At 42.1% G+C, this 18182-nt stretch overlaps 1 protein-coding gene across 1 annotated transcript; it reads left to right on the forward strand.

The window, feature by feature from the left end:
* The first annotated feature begins 580 nt into the window (after positions 1-580).
* Positions 581-3864, forward strand: LOC121774332 (pentatricopeptide repeat-containing protein At5g39350-like). The gene has a single exon (XM_042171224.1). It carries the CDS (start codon positions 581-583, stop codon positions 3491-3493), a length of 2913 nt encoding a protein of 970 aa, XP_042027158.1. The 3' UTR covers positions 3494-3864.
* Positions 3865-18182: the final 14318 nt, after the last annotated feature.

Raw genomic sequence — 18182 nt, forward strand, 5'->3', positions numbered from 1 at the left:
AATATTGTAACAACGGTTACTCAATGGTAGGTGGTGGGCCATTTTTGAATCAACAGCCCACACAATATGACAAATCGACCATTTACCATAAAGACAAAAGGAAAAATCCTAGTTATAAAATGGGATAATACATCATTATATATCATGGAATTTGGTTAGATTATGGTGAATTCCATAAAGATTGAAAACAGAATATGATATCACGAAGTTTCAACTGTCCCATCTGTATATAAAATGACGTCCTTCCTTTTGAGAGGCTTGAAATGACGTTATATTAAAACAAATATTTATTTTATTATCCTTTTCTTTCTTCTCCTATTCTAATTAAACAACATCCATTTGATAATCAATCACAAAAAATAGTATTTTGTATACTAATGAAGAAAGTGGAACTTTATGATTTCCTCCATATTAAATAGTAAGACTGATCATAATTTAATTATTGATTTAAATGAATATTATTTCTTCTAAATTTTGGTATGCATATACTCATTTATTTGCACATCAGCAAATTCTCATAAATTACAATGACATTAAAAGTTGTGTTATTTATATGAGGAAAGATTAGTTAAACATTGAAATGGGAAAGAAAAGTGCATGGCGGCACTCTTCTTTGAAATCTCACCTCTCAATGTTTAACCGCTCACTTCACAAAACTTCATCTTTCGCAGCTCAATTTCTCTCCCTATTACCATTCTGCCGGAAAAGCCAAGACTTGAAGGCCTTGAATTCAATCCTAATATTGCGTGGATTAATCGGAAACCAATCTTTAATTGATCACTTCATCAACCACTGCTGCCATCTGCGTTCCCCTGATTTAGCTCTTCAGCCATTCAGAATCATCCAAAAACCGAGCCTTTACCTGCTGAATTTACTCATCCGGAGCTTATGCGACAATGGCTTGTTCGAAGATGTGATTTTACTGTACAAGAATTGTAGAAATTCTGGATCTTCCTCGGATAAATACACTTTCCCTTTTGTGATCAAATCATGCGCTGCTCTGCGCGATGTTTGGTTCGGTAGTTTGATGCATTCCGTTACTCTGAAAAATGGATTTGGGGAAAATCTGTTTGTGCAAACCGCGCTTCTTGATTTCTACTCCAAAATTGGGGAAATTCGGAATGCTCGTAAGGTGGTTGATGAAATTCCTCAACCAGACTTGATCGTTTGGAATGCGATGATTTCTGGGTATTCTGTTAATGGCTTTGATTATGAGGTGATTAGGGTTTTCAGGGACATGATTATCGCTGGTGTGAAGCCGAATGCTAGCACGCTCGCGACTGTTTTTCCAGTCTGCTCACGCATCGAAGCTGATCGTGTTGGTGTCAGTCTTCATGGATTGTCTTACAAACTTGGCTGCATAGAGGAGGAATCTTTACTACCTGCTTTAATCTCAATGTATGCTAATTGTGGGGATTTGTTGGCTTCTAGAGATATTTTTGATGCTTCAACAAGAAAAGATGTTGCAATTTGGAATGCTATGATATCTGCTTACATGCGAAATCATGTTCAAGAAAATGCTGTTGCTGTGTTTCAGAGAATGCTCGTTGATGAGATGAAGCCGGATAAGGTGACATTTGTGTCTTTGCTCCCCCTATGTGAGAGTCTTGAGTGTGTGGGGGCTTTCCATAGTTGTGTGGTTAAGTTCGGATTCAAGAAAGAATGCTCTATCGTCTCAGCTTTTGTGTCCGTATATGCCAAATTAGGGGATACGGATTCAGCTGAGTTCCTTTTTCGTGGCACAAGAGTAAGGAGCCTAATATTGTGGAATTCAATGGTTTCAGCCTATGCTGGCCATGGCTTTTATGAGCAGAGTTTAGAGGCATTTCGTCTCATGCAGGCTGATGGCTTTGATCCGGATGGAATCTCGGTTATTAGCCTCCTCAAGTCGTGCTCTCAGCTCAAGGTGGCCATGGCTGGAAAATCTGCACATGCTTTTGTTGTTAGGAGGGGTTTTGATGGGAATCTCAATGTGGTGAACGCGTTGTTGGCATTTTACGTTGATAGGTCTGAGATGATATGCTCTTTCAGGATATTCGATAGGATGGCTCTAAAAAATGTTGTCACTTGGAACACGATGATTTCTGGATGTGTAGCCGAGGGAGATTTAGAGAGAGCAATGCTTTTATTCCATCACATGAGGGAAGAACGATGCAACTTTGACATGGTTACCTTGATAAGCATCCTTCCCTCTTTCCATGTGTATCAAAGCTCACCTTTTGGTTCTATTATTCATGGCTATGCTGTCCGAACTGCTCTGGCAAGCGATGTTTCCTTAGGTAATGCTCTTGTGAGCATGTATGTCAATTGTGGAGAGCTTGATGCTGCATGGCTGTTCTTCGATGATATGCCACAGAAAAGTGTTGTCTCTTGGAATGCTATGCTAACTGGCTATCGTGTTCATGGCTTGCAAAAGGTGGCCCTTGAATTGTTTAGGGATATGATAAAGGAGGATATTCAAATGCCGAGTTATGTAACTTTGTTGAACGTGTTGCCTGCGTGTGAGGACGTTCATCAAGGTAAATCAGTCCATGGTTATATCGTTAGGAGAGGGATTTCACTCGAAACTCCTCTTGTTACATCTCTTATGATCATGTATGCTAGATTCAAGATCTCAAAATCTTGCTTGATTCTGTTTCATATTGGAGATAAGATGAGTATTTCTTTATGGAATACCATTATATCTGCAAATATAATAATGGAGAAGGTTAATACCGTGTTTTCCTTCTTCTGTGAGCTGCTCCGTAGCAGGATAGAGCCAGATGAGATCACAATCCAGAACCTCATCTCAGCTTGTCTCCACCTCAAGAACATGAACATCTCAAACTCACTATTGGCTCATCTTGTAAAAGAAGGGTTTGACAGAGATGTGGCACTTGTCAACTCCTTGATTGATATGTATGCAAAAACCGGGAGCATCGCTTCAGCTAGGAGGCTCTTCGACTCGCTACCACACAAGGACAGCGTCTCCTGGAGCATAATGATAAATGGGTACGGACTGCACGGCCATTGCGAGGATGCTCTGAGTCTCTACTCGGAGATGAGGCTTCTAGGTTTGAAACCCGATAGAATTACATATATAAGCGTTTTATCAGCTTGTAGTCATGGTGGTAGCGTTGAGCAAGGTAGGATGGTGTTGGGCAGTATGATACACGATGGGGTTATGCCAGGGACGGAGCATTACTCGTGCATGGTGGATCTTCTAGGTAGGGCCGGGCGCTTGGAGGAGGCGTATGAGATTGTGAAGACTATGGGGCATCAGGATTGTAGTGGAAGCCTGCTAGCATCTTTACTAGGTGCTTGTCTAAGTCATGGAAATTATGAGCTTGGGGAGGAAGTAGGAAGGTTTCTTCGCCCCGAAGATTGTGGACCGTACGTGATCCTCCACAATATCTATGCAGCTGCAGGGAAGTGGGCAGACGCTAACGATGTGAGGCTGCTGCTGGAACAGAACCAGTTCAGTAAAGCTCCTGGCATCAGTGTGGTGTGTTAAGAATTTGATGTGAATGAACTTCAGGTATGTATGTATATGAATATGATGACCAGAAAATGAACTTATAGCAGCACAGCACTATAATTTAAAGGAATCTTCCCAACTAAAAATGAAAAACAAAATCTCACCTTAATAAAATAAAAACGACGGCAATATGAAATTGTGGGCCATCAATGCTTGAAACGGAAAAAAGAGTAGTGTTTGTTGTGCTTAATAAGCTAAACGCTCCTTTCATAGACCATCACGCCTTTGGATGGATTGAGGCCCATTGCTAAATGGGCTTCACAAACCGTAGAGATACGGGCTTGTAAATCTCATTACACATTCCAATGCCTTTCTTTTTTATTAATTTAAAAATGGTTTTTTATTTAGTTAGCTATTTTTTGAAAACTTACTTATAAATTCATATTAATGTTAATGCAGTTATATCGTTTAAAGCTTAATTTAAGGCTATATAATGTCCCAACGCGGAAAGTTGATATAAAAATAAGTAGTTCTTCCCTCCGTTCCATATTAATAGAGTTATTTTTATAGTTGGGAAGTTTCAATATAATTGAGTCATTTCAATTTTTAATCAAAAAAACTCTATTTATCTTTCTTAATTTATTCACCATCCATTTAACAAACTATTCTTAAACTCCTGATTTTGTTGCAAAACATATTTTTTACGCTACTTCATTTCGTCTCCTAGTATAAATCGGATCTTAGTATCAGATTTATTTTGAATCAATTTTAGTCAACAATGAATGTTATGTAGACCTCCTAAATGGTGTTCCCCGTTTTAGTTGAGATTATTTTTAATTCCATGACAGTGAGAAGGGACTTGGTAGCACACTTGACTTCAGCCATTCTGGTAAAAGTTAGTTTTTGGTATATTTATTAAAGAATTTGGCATTATAACTGTTACTCAATTCGTCACAATTTAATTGTCACTCTTCGAGTCGGCATTTTAAGAAATGTTAAGAAAATTTAGTTGGAAAAGTTAGTGGAATGTGAGACCCACTTTTTTATATTAGTTTTATAATAAAATGTGAATGAAGTGAGTTAGTGGAATGTGAGACCTATTTACCATTTATGGTAAAAATGAAGTGTGACAATTAAGTTGGAACAAACTGAAATGGAAAAGAATGACAATTAAGTTGAGACGAAAAGAGTATAATTTATAAAGATCAATTCGCCTGCTACTTGAAAAAGTTAATTAGAAAAAGTAACACTGGAAGACGACAAAAGAAAAATGGTCTATAAAAACCCCACTAAGATATTAGTAGTAATTTATAAGTACACTAGTATTATATTGAGTTACATTATACAAATAAACTTTTAACTCTGCCAATTATATATTAGTAGTAATTTATAAGTACACTAGTATTATATTGCGTTACATTATACAAATAAACTTTTAACTCTGCAATAAATGTGAATCAATGCTATATTGGTGAGATGATCATGGAATGAACTCATATTTTATACTCGTCCCTAACAATTATAAATTATTTAGTACTACTACTTTTTAGTTCGTTTCAATGAATTTTCTAATTTCGTAAGTCTAACTACATTAATAATGACAACCCACGCCGAGTCAAATGTGGACAATATTTCGTGAACGGGGGAGGTATCTAAGTTATTTTTTAAGTTTTTGGTTACACACCACATCATTAATAATGATGAAATATGTTCCTACTAATAAAAGAGTTGCAATGCGTAAAACAAAATCACACGTTGATAGGTCAGAAGCATACTATATGTATTGATTCCGTTATTCGTGATAAGTACTACTCCCTCTGTTCTATAGTATTGTAGTCATTTTGCCATTTTGGTAAGTTCTATAGTAGTGGAGTCATTTTCCTTTTTAGTAAAAGTGAACACATTTCTTCCCACGTAATTTACTTTCTCTTCATCTCTCTACCTTTTTATTTCCTACTTTATTCTTCCTTTACATAACTCACTTAACACAAATTTTCTTAGATTGTGTGCTGAAAAAAACGCATCCACTATCATAGAACGGGAGGAGTATTTGACAGGCTGACACCCAAGTTCCATAGCTTTTGGTCCGCTATCCCGATCATTATTTTCCTACCCAGAGGGGGAGGTACTTCCTTTTTGCCGGTTGTGGGCGAGGAGGGATTCGAACCCCCGACACCGTGGTTCGTAGCCACGTGCTCTAATCTTATGAACTATGGGACACACCACGTCTCCACTAGATATGTTTCTAGGAGTATCCTCAAAAAGAGGAATCTTTCCTCTATCCCACCACTCTATGTTACGAAGATGTGAAAATGCATTGATCTTGAGTAATATGATAAATTAGTAAAATAATCAATATTAGTGTTACTATTTAATGTTATCAATTTTGATGGAAAGTTAAATACTCCCTCTGTCCGCGTACAAGAATCTCATTTTTCCATTTTGGTCCGTCCGCAGATAAGAGTCCCGGTTCATAATTACTATAAATGGTAAAGAGGTCCCACCACCCACTAACTAATATCACTCGCATATCATTTAAACTAATATATATACAAGTAGACCCTTATTCCACTAACTTTCTTCCACCACTTTTCTTAACATTTCTTAAAACACGTGTGCTTCATATAAGACAATACACACTATTGTGAAGAACGTAATTGATAGTTTGGAAGATCCATAGTCGATGCAAAACAATTCTACCGTTCAATTCAATATAGATCAAGGTACGCCTCCACTCTACAGTTTATGTTCCTTCTCTGTCGTTCTTGGTTAATCATCATAGAGAGCTTTTATATAATTGTTCATTTAATTATTGCAACACTCAGTGTGCTTCATAGTTCTATTAGACATGCTGATAAGTAGGAGATAGTTGATGATCAAGTAATATAAAAATATAATCGGTCGGGTGGATCAGTTTGCAATTGTCGTTGCGACTTGATCAAGACGCTCCTCTCTCTTTCAAAACTATTTATAACTCCCTAACATGCAACCTACTTTAAACAGTAAGCAGCAAGTACGGGGTCGATACCACATAGAAGCTGATGCATTGAGTGTGTGTTTAGTGAACAGGGTTTTGGCTGCGGCCACGCTTTAAGTTGGGAGTTTTTTTTACTTTTAAACTACTGGATTAAGCTAGGCAGAATGTAAACTATCTACTTGATCAAGTGAGATATCATGCTGGAAACAGTGAACTTTTCAGGTAAGCGCAAACTGAAATAAATGACTTAACTACTTAGGCAAGCTACGAATCTACGAAATACTTTTCCATTCAACATTATGCAAGTTCAAACATTGGATCTGAGAATTTAAAACTGAAACTAAGCTAGAAAGTCGACGAGATTTCCGAAAACAAATAACTTTGATTCGAAACAGTATTCAGAACAGAACTTGGAAAGTGCAGAATACAAAACAAGAACGATTTTTCAACTTCGTAACAAACACAAAATTTAACTAAGTGACTAGACTTGAAATGTAAGAAAGTGATAAATCCAAAAGGTCCTCGGTCAGAAACTGAAACTGCGCCGAACAAATCTGGGTTTCTCTGTTGCGCTCCTTTCTGTCGCACTCCTTCTTACTCTCTAGCTAACCATTACTAACTCTCTAAATGAAACTGGAACGTAACTCCTAAAAAAAGCGGAACTAAAAAGAAGATAAAAGGAACAAAGAAAAAAAGACCTTCTCTATGGCGATGCGTCCTCTATTTATAGACTTTTCATAACAACTTCCAGTTGTGATAACAACTTTGGCAGAGAATCTTAGTCTTTTGCTGGAATTGCACGTCTTATCCATCGAGTCAGCTTATACGTGTCCCCTTTTTGTTTCGCAGTGGTCCTTGATAATCGATTGAGGATCGCTTTCCAGCGCATCGGCTATACGTGTCCTCTTCTGCAATGTAGTGGTCTCCGGCTAACTGCTTGCACATCACCTTGATCAACCCACACTATTTTGGGTCTTTTTCGCCTTCTGCGCCAACATGATCAGTTTGGCCTTGCTCTCCTTGGTCAAGCGGCATTCCTGCACAATTAACACTCGATTTCCGCGTGAAACTGATCAAGTAGCCTACATTTTACCCTCTTAACCGATGCATGAAATAGGCCTTATCAAACTGCTCACACTTAAAACATACTTGTCCTCAAGTATAAAGAAAAAGAAAAGAAAAAGAGAATAAGACAAATTTCAGGCATGGTTTCTCGTTTCAAGAAAGTAAAAGAAGAAGAAACAAAACACAAGACTCAAAACATAGACACATATTCACATAGATGCATAAAACCGAATAAACTTCCAACAATCATACCCGAGGTTGAGGTCAATCCATTTGCCAGCAGCTTTTGTTTCCACCCTTTCACGTTCACTTGATCAAGGTGTGAGTTCGTCCAGATAACTCAAATTCAAACCAACTGTTGGATTCACTCAGTCACTCATTTCTCACCAGAGATGTTAGGACTGTTCACTCAGTAATTGCTACACATTTAATACCCCGAGTCTGACTGCACAAGATAGTTCCTTAAGGTCTTTGTTTTGGTTGTAATGGGGCTTAGGGTAGTAATATGTTTAGGTAAGGTCCTAGGGGTTCTATGTTAAAATTTAAAAATATAAACTGGAAGAAGAAAAATGAAAAGCACACGAGTCAAGAGACCAAGATCTGAACAACTTTACAAGATCAAGCTGAGTTTACTTCTTTGCCACTTGGCAGCTCACTTGGTCAAGCGACCTTAGCCTTTAACTTCCTGGCATATTTCTTAACTATCGACTTACTGGGGCAGGTTACAAACTTATTTCCTGCCCTTTTTCAACAACCCTTTTTTTATCAACCTAACTGATTAACTTGATCAACCTGGCTACCCATTTATTTCGACCCCCTATCACTATTCCCTTTCCTTTTGAAATAGTTCATTTCTCGACCCCTTTTTCTCATGTGCTTATGAAATGTAAAAATGTGGGCTTTAGGTGTCAAAAGATGGGTAAAAGAATATACAAGCTCAACTTGGTTTACTAGGGGGTGCCTTGTTTGATGAGGCGGGTTTGAGAAACGAAGGAAAAAGTGGCTCAAATGGTTAAGTCATAATGCCTTTAGTCCTTACTACTTGTGCAGTTTTCATCTAAATATCAAAAGGTAGCCTTTCTTTTTTTTAGTAAAAATAGTAGAATGTGTTCTACTTTGGCTTATAACTCACATTTTAGATAGGCTTTACAGAAGGATTTAAATTGAGCATTTCCATCATACTTACGTCATCCAAACTGATCAAGTTGAGAGCAATTAAGTTTTCACATGTAAACATGATGTATCCTTTTTCTAACTCTTTCCCAGGCATTCATATCTTTCATTTACTCAATTTCATGCATACCGCCCTAACTAATTCTACCTGTTTGTTTGGTTTTTAAATCTGGTGACATGTGTGATTTCAATTAGGCTAGCTCTTCCCCATCCCACTGCATTATAACTCTCTCTCGAGCGATTTGATGAAGTGGAAAAAGGGTTAGGAAACGACACAGGTATATCAAAAACCAAGTAAAACTTCTCACACTTAGACAAGACGCTGGGCTAAGTGGGAGATAGTTCCCAAAATCATGCCGAAAACAAGAAAAACAAGAGTAAAACAAAAACACTCAGTCAAGAAAAAGAACAAGAAATCCATAAACTTCTCACACTTAGACCAGAAATGGGCTAAATGTGAAATGGATAAAAACATGGTAATTACATACCTGAAAAAACAAAAATAAAAACAGAGATTGTTTCAAAAATTGAAATGAGCTGGGGTAAGATGTTACTGCTACTTCTTCCTTGGTGGCTGGGCCTTGTTTCTAGTTGGTCTCTTAACTGCTCACGTTGGCCGAGGGTGTAGAAATGTAATTTCCCTTGTCTGCCCTTCTCTAACACCTGTATTCTGAAAAAAAGTCGATGTCAAATAGTTCAGGAGGAGGGTAACGAAGGGGGCGCCTGACACTCTCTTGGTTCTCCAAGTTCTAGTTCCTCCGTAAGTAGGCGCCAAAGTGATGGCACACATTCAGGTGGCGTGTCGGGCGTTTAGCGATCTGATTGATCGAGTAGGCTAGCCAGAACCCCAGATGGACCTTCCGCTGCTCCGTCATACACCACATAAAGTAAAGTTCTGCCAAAGTAATCATTGCGGTGGTGTTGGCTTGGCCCAAGAGATTACAGTCGGGATAGATTTGAGCAAGACGGAGGGCAGGGTCTACAATGTGGTTCCCCCGGGACTCAGATGCCTTGAAAGCTGGAGCACGGTCATGGCTGATTGCTTGCCAGACTGTCTGCTGGTCAAAGTCAGCCTTCTTGCAAGGGAGGCCTATGTCGTGCCCTAACCACTCTCCATTGGCCACCTGATCATTGTTATAGAGTCCCATACGAATGGAGAACTCATTGAGGCACATTTGTTGTGGGCGGCCAAATACCCTAAATGTGATGCTCCTGGCATCGAGGCTGGTCTCTCCAGTGAACCGGAAGAAGGTAAAGAACTCCTTGGCTAGAGCCTCAGGAATAGGGGTTGTATCGATCTCCAACAACCATTCAAAGCCTATCCCGGTGATATACTCGGTAAATTTATCCTCTACATCTATCTTCTCCAAGGTGGGCTGGTGGAGCTTCTTCCCGGACTTGAGCCGTTTCTGCTTGGTAACCCTCTGAATAACCTCCTATTGCCATTTCGGGTTGTCAAATTCAAGCATTCTCATGAGGAGGTTCGCGGTCAGAACCACAGATTGTTTGGCGCGGTCAGAACCACAGCGGCTGGCTCAGGCCTCCTCTCCATGTTTCGCTTGGAGGTCCTGGTCCAGCATAGTTCAGGCTCTCCAGTCTCACTGCCTTCGTCATTATCGCACGGCAGTGGGGTAGCTGCTTTGTCAGCTTCCCGAATGAATATCCCGTGGTTGACGGGGCGTGTTCTCTTGGGGGAAGGCTGGGCTAGCTCCTTCCCTTTCCTCTTTTTCTCCATCCTTAACTGGCCGTCATCCACAACCTCTTCTTCGTCTATAAGGGTCCGCACACTGCCCGTCCTTTTGTGTAATTGCCCCTCCTCCCTCTCGAGGATGGGTTCATCATCGAACGTCTGGAAGAGGTTCCAGTCTGCCCCCCTGCTCTGAAGCAAGATGTCACTGGGGAAGGGTGGGTTGACGGATGATAAGTCGTATTTTAGGCCTTGGTTACTGGTCAGAATGATGTGCATAATTGAACTATATTTGCAAAACTAGTTGCTAGGTTGATTGTTCTAGCCAGTAGGCAGAACTTCGGAAATTCAGGTGAAAAAGGGCGCCAGTGAAGTGAAATACTGGCCAGGAAGCTTGCAACAGAGCAAAAAAGGTTCGAGATGGAGAAGGAGGATGGCTGGAGCTGATCAACCGCAATCAAGGGGCAAAGAAGTCATTTCGCAATGAGGTTTTACCCTAAAATCAAGGGCAAGTCTCCCTATAAAAGGAAGCTAATTGGAGAGAGGGATGGAGACATCATCACTCTTAGGTAGAAATCTCTCGGTAGTTCAGTTCTACAGCCTATTCCAGTTCTCATTCCTCACCACTGCCATGATTACCTGAGTTCCAGAAGTTCGCCGGAGTTCCAAAAGTTCTCGTTCCAGCCAGTGTGATCGTAGTTAACTGTATCATCGCCCGGAGTGGCAAACAATCTTTAATCGCTTTCGTAGTTTAATTTACTTGTTTTTTCTGACGTTGGATCTGTTGCTTTTTCTCTATTTTCTGACTTGAAGTATTTTGGTTGTGAGTCAAACGTTTAGTTGCTATGAATTTGCTTTCAATGATCTCTTGTGTTCAAGCTTTTCTTCTTTCTGCCTAGATAGCTTAGATCCAGTGGTTACGGTGGTTTTCAGTGTTGAATCGCATGTTTTCATTTTGTAGTTGATCTCTCTGAGTCTGCAAGTTTAGATAGTTGTTAGATTTTAGAACTGAAATGTTTAAGTGTGAAAGCCTAGTTTACGTAATTTCCGTCACCTTGCATGTTGACCAGTAGGCGTAATTACAGTTTCAGTGTTAGATCTTTTGATTTGAAGTTTTAATCGTAGATCTGTGTTCGTGAGTTATTAATCTGTGTTTTAATGGTGCTGAATCTGGTTTGTTTATCTGATTTAGTTCATGTTGGTTGAAGAAGATGACATCTACACCCAAGTTGGGGACCACTTCGTGCTTTTGATACTTTTTGCTTTTGTCCTTTACTTTTCTGCATGTACCCTACAGATCTGTCAGACTTGTCACCCAACTACCTCCTTTCCTCTGATATTTCGTTTAGCCTTTTATAGTAAACTCGTACTTTCCATACGCTCCTGAAACTCATGTCCCCCACATTCCACGTACACAGCTCATGCCAATCATCTTTCACCTCCTTTCCTAGTCAGTAGAGTACCCTTTTAATTTCCCGTCTAGATAGAAACTCAACCCAAGCGTGGTAGCTAACCAAACCTTTCCAGAATATCACCACAATTTCCAAAGCGCATTCATCTCTGTGGGATTCGACCCCTACCTTCACTATACTGCCCAGTAGAAGAGGGTTGAGGATTTATTGATACCAGGTTCAGGCTTAGCCGGGGCTTCCATACTGATCAGTAGGATACACCTTCTGCTTGAAACGACACCTGCAAACCTGCTCTTTCAAATGGCGCCGTTGCCGGGGATGGATGGCGTTATTAGTAGCTATTGTGTGTGATAATTTGGCGTACATGTTGTGGATACTTTTTTTTTCTCTCTTTCTTTTTATTTCAATTTATGAGAAGCAGTTCGGCTCCTGACCAGTGGAGACCGAAGATACTTCAGTGAGGATCCATACTCGTAACTACTCGCTCCGGCCTGTCAACGGCTTTGTCTGATCTAGGTTCGAGTAGTGACGAGGAGCAATACACCATAGAAGGACCAATACCAGAAGAGATACCACTGTTGGAAGGCAACCCAAGGGAGATGGCTGCCAACGTAGATGATGATCCAGAGATCGGTACGCTAAACGCGCATACCGAGGGAGAACCACCACATGCTATCGTGGTCACCCCCGGGCAAATTGCCTGTGATGTGAAGCCTCATGTTATCGCGATTCTACCTACATACTGCGGGAAGAGCTATGAAGGCCCTTACGAGTTCCTTCATGAGTTTTGTAAGATTTGTAGGGCGCAGAGGAGGCCAGCCGGGGCGACCAAGGATGATTACAGATTGAAGGCTTTGTCGTTGGTTCTGAAAGGAGAGGCAAACACCTGGTTTATACGACTGCCTCCTAATTCCATCGAAAGTTGGGCAGATTTCAAGTCAGCCTTCCTAGGAGAGTTTTTCCCATCATCAAAGACGAGCGCACTGAAGAGGGAGATCACTAGTGTGAAGCAAGGGTACGATGAGCCTTTGAGCGATTATTGGGCGAAGTACATGAGTCTCTTGGATGCGTGTCCCAACCACCGCATGGCGGATATAGAGGTACATCATACCTTTTATGAAGGGATGAACAAGGCAACAAAGGACCTAGCGAACTCCTTGTCAGGAGGGAGCTTCATGCAATTGAGAGTCAGCGAAGCTAAAAGGGTCCTAGGGAAACTTTTGAGCGCGAAGAAGGAGTACGATAATCCAGAGATGGGTACAGCAGAGAAAGGGTTGCCAGTGCCTTGTCTACTGACCAGGAGCAGAAGATAGAGCAAAAGATGGATTTGAAGATGGACGAATTGAAGAAGACACTCCTGAGCGCAATCGAGAAGAACGCACACCCGACTCCCCCAGCTGGGAGCTACAAGGGAGCAGAACAGGGGAACCAAGGACTAAGCTATGATCAGCCCAATGACTTCGTGAATATGGAGCAAGTAAACGCTGCCGGGTACTACAATGCTAATGGGCATTGGATCCAGGGGAGACAACGGGACGCACCATGGAGGGATCACCCGAATTTTCGATGGGGAGATGGAAACCAGAATCAAAACCAAGGTCAAGGTCAAAACCAATATAACCCCCACCCGAACCAGAATTTCAACCGTGGCCCAGAAAATCCAAACAACCAGTTCAACTGGTCAGGAAGGAACCAACAACCCCACAGTCAACAACCTCAAAACCAACACCCACAAAACCAGAACTCGAACCCTGCCTACATACCACCCCACCAGAGGAACTACCAAAATTACCAGAACCAACCCAACCAAGGTCCGCAAAATCAGCATAGCCAGTTCCAGAGCCAGAACCATAACCAGAATCAATATCACTAAGACCAGTACAACCCTCCTAGCCAGTACAACCCTCTTGGCCAGTATAACCAATACCAATCTAACCAAAACCAGCAGAACTTCCAGAATTTCCAATCCAACCAAAACCCTCAGTTTAACCATCACCAAAGGCCGAGTCAATCCTAATACCCTAACCGGTCGAGGAAGTCCATGGAAGACATGATAGGAGAATTACTCGCTTCACAGCAGGGCATCAAGGGAGAGTTATAATCCCATAACGAAGTCGTGCAAGGGATGCAAAATGTCCAGAAGGAGCATGGACATGATGAATAGGCAGTTGGCCCAACTGGCCAGTTCGATGGGTGAGATGAAGGGTAACTCGGGAAAACTTCCATCTACAGTCCACGTGCCCGACAAGGCGAACGTGAGCAAGGTCACACTGCGGTCCGGCACGACTTATGAAGAGCCCAAATAAAAGGAGTCAAGTGGAGAACCAAGTGGAGCAACATTATTGAGAGACGTTGTCTCGGGAAAGGAGCTATGCAGACCTCTACCCCGGATGCAGGATCCATTTTTCCTGGGCGAAGAACCCTCTAGAAGCGGAGGAACCAAGGGCATACCACACAGGATGGACTCACCAAAGGAAAGTGGGCCGACGAACGAAACTCCAACCCCGAATGCACCCAAGGAGAACTCCGGAAGGGTTGTTGAAGGAAGAATCGAAGAGGAGAAAGGGAAGAAACCGTTCCCTTACCGCTTCGTGACAAAAGGAAGAAGGAGAACCCAGTGGATTACATGTCCATTTTCGGGAAGCTGGATGTTACAATACCATTCCTCCAGGTTGTGAAGATATCCCCACTAGGGAAATTCATTAAAGAATTCATAGCCGGGAAAGCCCAGAAGGATGGGAAAATCATGGTGGAAGGTATAGCGTCAGCAATTGTGCAAGAGAAGTTACCGCCCAAGAGAGCCGATCCAGGTATGTTCACCCTACCCATAACTGTAGGAGATGTGAAAGTCGAGCATGCAATGTGTGATCTTGGAGCATCTATAAATGTTATGCCGTTGTCCATCTATAACCGATTGAAGGGAGTTAAATTGTCGAGTACTAGGGTATTAATCCAACTAGCTGATAGATCGTGCATAAGTCCTGAGGGTGTCCTAGAGAATGTGTTGGTTAGAGTGCATGATTTTACCTATCCCGCTGACTTTTATGTGATCAAAATGAGTGAGTCCGAGGCTAGGGAGTCTAGTGGCATCTTGTTGGGGAGACCATTTTTGAGAACAGCCAAGACGATAGTAGACATGGCTGAGGGGACAATTTGCATTGATTTCCATGGGGAGAAGTTTACTTTTGATATCAATGAGGCCTTGAAGAAACCCATCGATTCTGAAAATTTATGCTATGTTGATGTGATTGACCCCTTAGTCTAAGATTTTCTTGAGGCTGAATTATTGCAGGACAAACTCCAAGCTTTAGATGTGTATGAGCAGGCTGACGTAGAAGTCGCTGCATGGTGCGATATGATCAGTAGTCAACGATTGACTAATGAAGAAATAGAAGGAGCAATCAAAGAATTTTGCCAGAAATCAGAGTTCATTGGAGCCGCAGGGGCTCAGCTACCAGTCAGTATAGAGGAGTCCTCTCAGGGGGAGAATCAGAAAAAGGAGAAGCTGAGAGAAACCCTCTACCAGAAGACACACTCCCACCTCAAGTGGAGCTGAAGAAATTGCCATCAAATTTGAAATATGCTTTCCTCGGAGAGGAAAATTCATATCCAGTGATCATCAGCAGCAGCCTTACGGATGAACAAGAGGCGAGGCTACTGACTGTGTTGAGCAAGAACAAGAAGGCAATTGGATGAAGTCTTACAAATTTAGTGGGAATAAGTCCCGATGTCTGGATGCACCACATTAGGCTGGAAGAGGGAGCAAAGGCACATCGAGATGCTCAAAGGAAGGTAAATCCTAACATGCGAGAGGAAATATTGAAGGAAATCTTGAAGTTGTTATCGCTAGGGATTATCTATTCTGTGCCGGATAGCGAGTGGGTCAGCCCCATTCATATGGTCCCAAAGAAATTAGGGATCCAAGTCGTTAAGAATGAGAAGAATGAGCTGATACCAACGAGGCTAGTCACAGGTTGGCGCATGTGCATAGATTACCATAAGCTGAACAATGCAACCAGGAAGGACCATTTCCCTTTGCCTTTCATCGACCAAATGTTGGAGCGACTGGCTGGGAAGAAGTACTTCTGCTTCTTGGATGGGTACAGCGGATATTTCCAGATTTACGTGGATCCTGCAGGCTAGGACAAGACCACCTTCACCTGCCCATTCGGAACCTATGCATACAGACGCATGCCTTTCGGCTTATGCAACGCTCCAGGTACTTTTCAACGTTGTATGATGAGCCTATTCTCCGATTTAATCGAGGACTGTATAGAAATATTCATGGATGACTTCACGGTCTACGGAGACTCTTTTGATTCGTTCCTTCATCATTTGGACATAGTTCTGGAACGGTGTCAAGCGAAGAGTCTGGTTTTGAATTTTGAGAAGTGTCATTTTATGGTCACCGAGGGGATTGTTCTGGGGCACGTGGTCTCGGAGAGAGGAATCCAGGTGGACCGAGCCAAGGTGGATGTTATATCCAAATTACCGTTCCCTACTGATCAGAAGGGGATAAGGGGTTTTTTGGGGCACGCCGGATTCTATCGAAGGTTTATCAAGGATTTCTCCAAGATCGCCCAACCACTTACCCGACTTCTCCAGAATGAAGTAGAGTTCAACTTTGATGAGCAATGCAAGGCTGCTTTCAACCTTCTCAAAGAAAAGCTGATATCCGCACCTATCATACGGGCTCCTGACTGGGACTATCCTTTCGAAGTAATGTGTGATGCCAGCGACTATGCAGTGGGAGCCGTACTAGGTCAGAAGATCGATGGGAAGAGGTACGTAATTTTTTATGCATCTAAAACCTTAAATCAAGCCCAGCGTAATTACGATACCACTGAGAAAGAGATGCTGGCAGTGGTGTATTCCTTCGAGAAATTCCGACCATACTTGTTGGGATCCAAGGTCATCGTTTATACTGACCATGCAGCGATTAAGTATCTGATTGCCAAGAAGGAATCCAAACCCCGTTTGATCCTATGGGTGCTCTTGTTACAAGAATTTGATTGGGAAGTGGAAGACATAAAAGGAGTCGAGAACAAGGTGGCGGACCACTTGAGTAGAATTCTACAAGATGGAAATGATGAGGAAGTATAAGACAAGTTTCCGGAGGAGCACTTATGTGAGGTGATTTTTGAGGTCAGGAAAATTGACTGGGAAGAAGTAATGAAGCTCACTGGCCAGTACGATACTGCAAAAGGGAAAGAAAAGGTAGGGCAATAACCCTGGTACGCAGACTTGACCAAGTACCTAGTGACTGGAGTGCTTCCGGAAGTGCCGAGTATTACCAAGGCTCAGAAGATGAAACTCAAGAGCGAAGCAAAGTACTATTTTTGGGACGACCCCTATTTATGGAGGGTAGGATCCGATCAAGTTATAAGGAGGTGCGTTCCTGACTGGGAGCAAAGGGACGTATTGACACACTGCCATTCCTTGGCATGTGCAGGACATTTCGGTCCTAAGATGACGGCACGAAAGATCCTGGATAGCGGTTTCTATTGGCCAACGCTCAACAAGGATGCTTATGAGTTCTGCAGAAGCTGCGAGCGCTGTCAACTGACCAGTGGGATATCTGCCAGAGATGAGATACCCCAGGTTCCGGTAATTGTCTGTGAGTTATTCGACATCTGGGGAATGGACTTCATTTTTCCTTCGTCTTACGGCAATCTGTACATCCTAGTCGCAGTGGATTACGTTTCAAAATGGGTGGAGCCAAGGCTACAAGTACGTGTGAAGCGAGGGAGGTGGCCAAGTTTCTGAAGAGCCATATTTTCAGTCGGTTCGGAGTGCCACGGGCGATCATATCAGACCAAGGTACACACTTCTGCAATCGTACAATCGAAGCTTTAATGAAGAAATATGGTGTGCACCACAGATTATCAAGTCCCTACCACCCGCAAGCAAACGGTCAGGCGGAAATTTCCAACCACGAAATTAAGAAGATTTTGGACAAGACTGTTAACCCATCGCGGAAGGATTGGAGTGCAAGATTAGAGGATGCTTATGGGCTTATCGTACAACGTACAAAACTCCTATAGGGATGTCCCCGTATCGGATTTTTTTCGGGAAGATGTGCCATTTACCCGTTGGGATTGAACACCGAGCATACTGGGCAGTACAACAAGTAAATGTGGAGGCTACAGCCTGTGAAGAGGAAAGGAAACTGCAATTGCAGGAGCTAGAGGAACTCAGATTGGAATCATTCGACTCAGCCATGTGGTACAAGGAGCGAACCAAATTATGGCACGACAGAAATCTGAGGACCAAAGATCTCCATGTTGGGCAGAAAGTACTACTCTTCTAGTCGAGACTGAAGCTCATGCCTGGGAAACTCAAGTCAAAATGGACATGGCCTTATACCATCACTGCACTCCGTTCTAATGGAGCGGTGAAAATTTCAGTCTG

The sequence above is a fragment of the Salvia splendens genome, chromosome 17, assembly GCF_004379255.2.
Source record: "Salvia splendens isolate huo1 chromosome 17, SspV2, whole genome shotgun sequence".
Taxonomy (NCBI): Eukaryota; Viridiplantae; Streptophyta; class Magnoliopsida; order Lamiales; family Lamiaceae; genus Salvia; species Salvia splendens.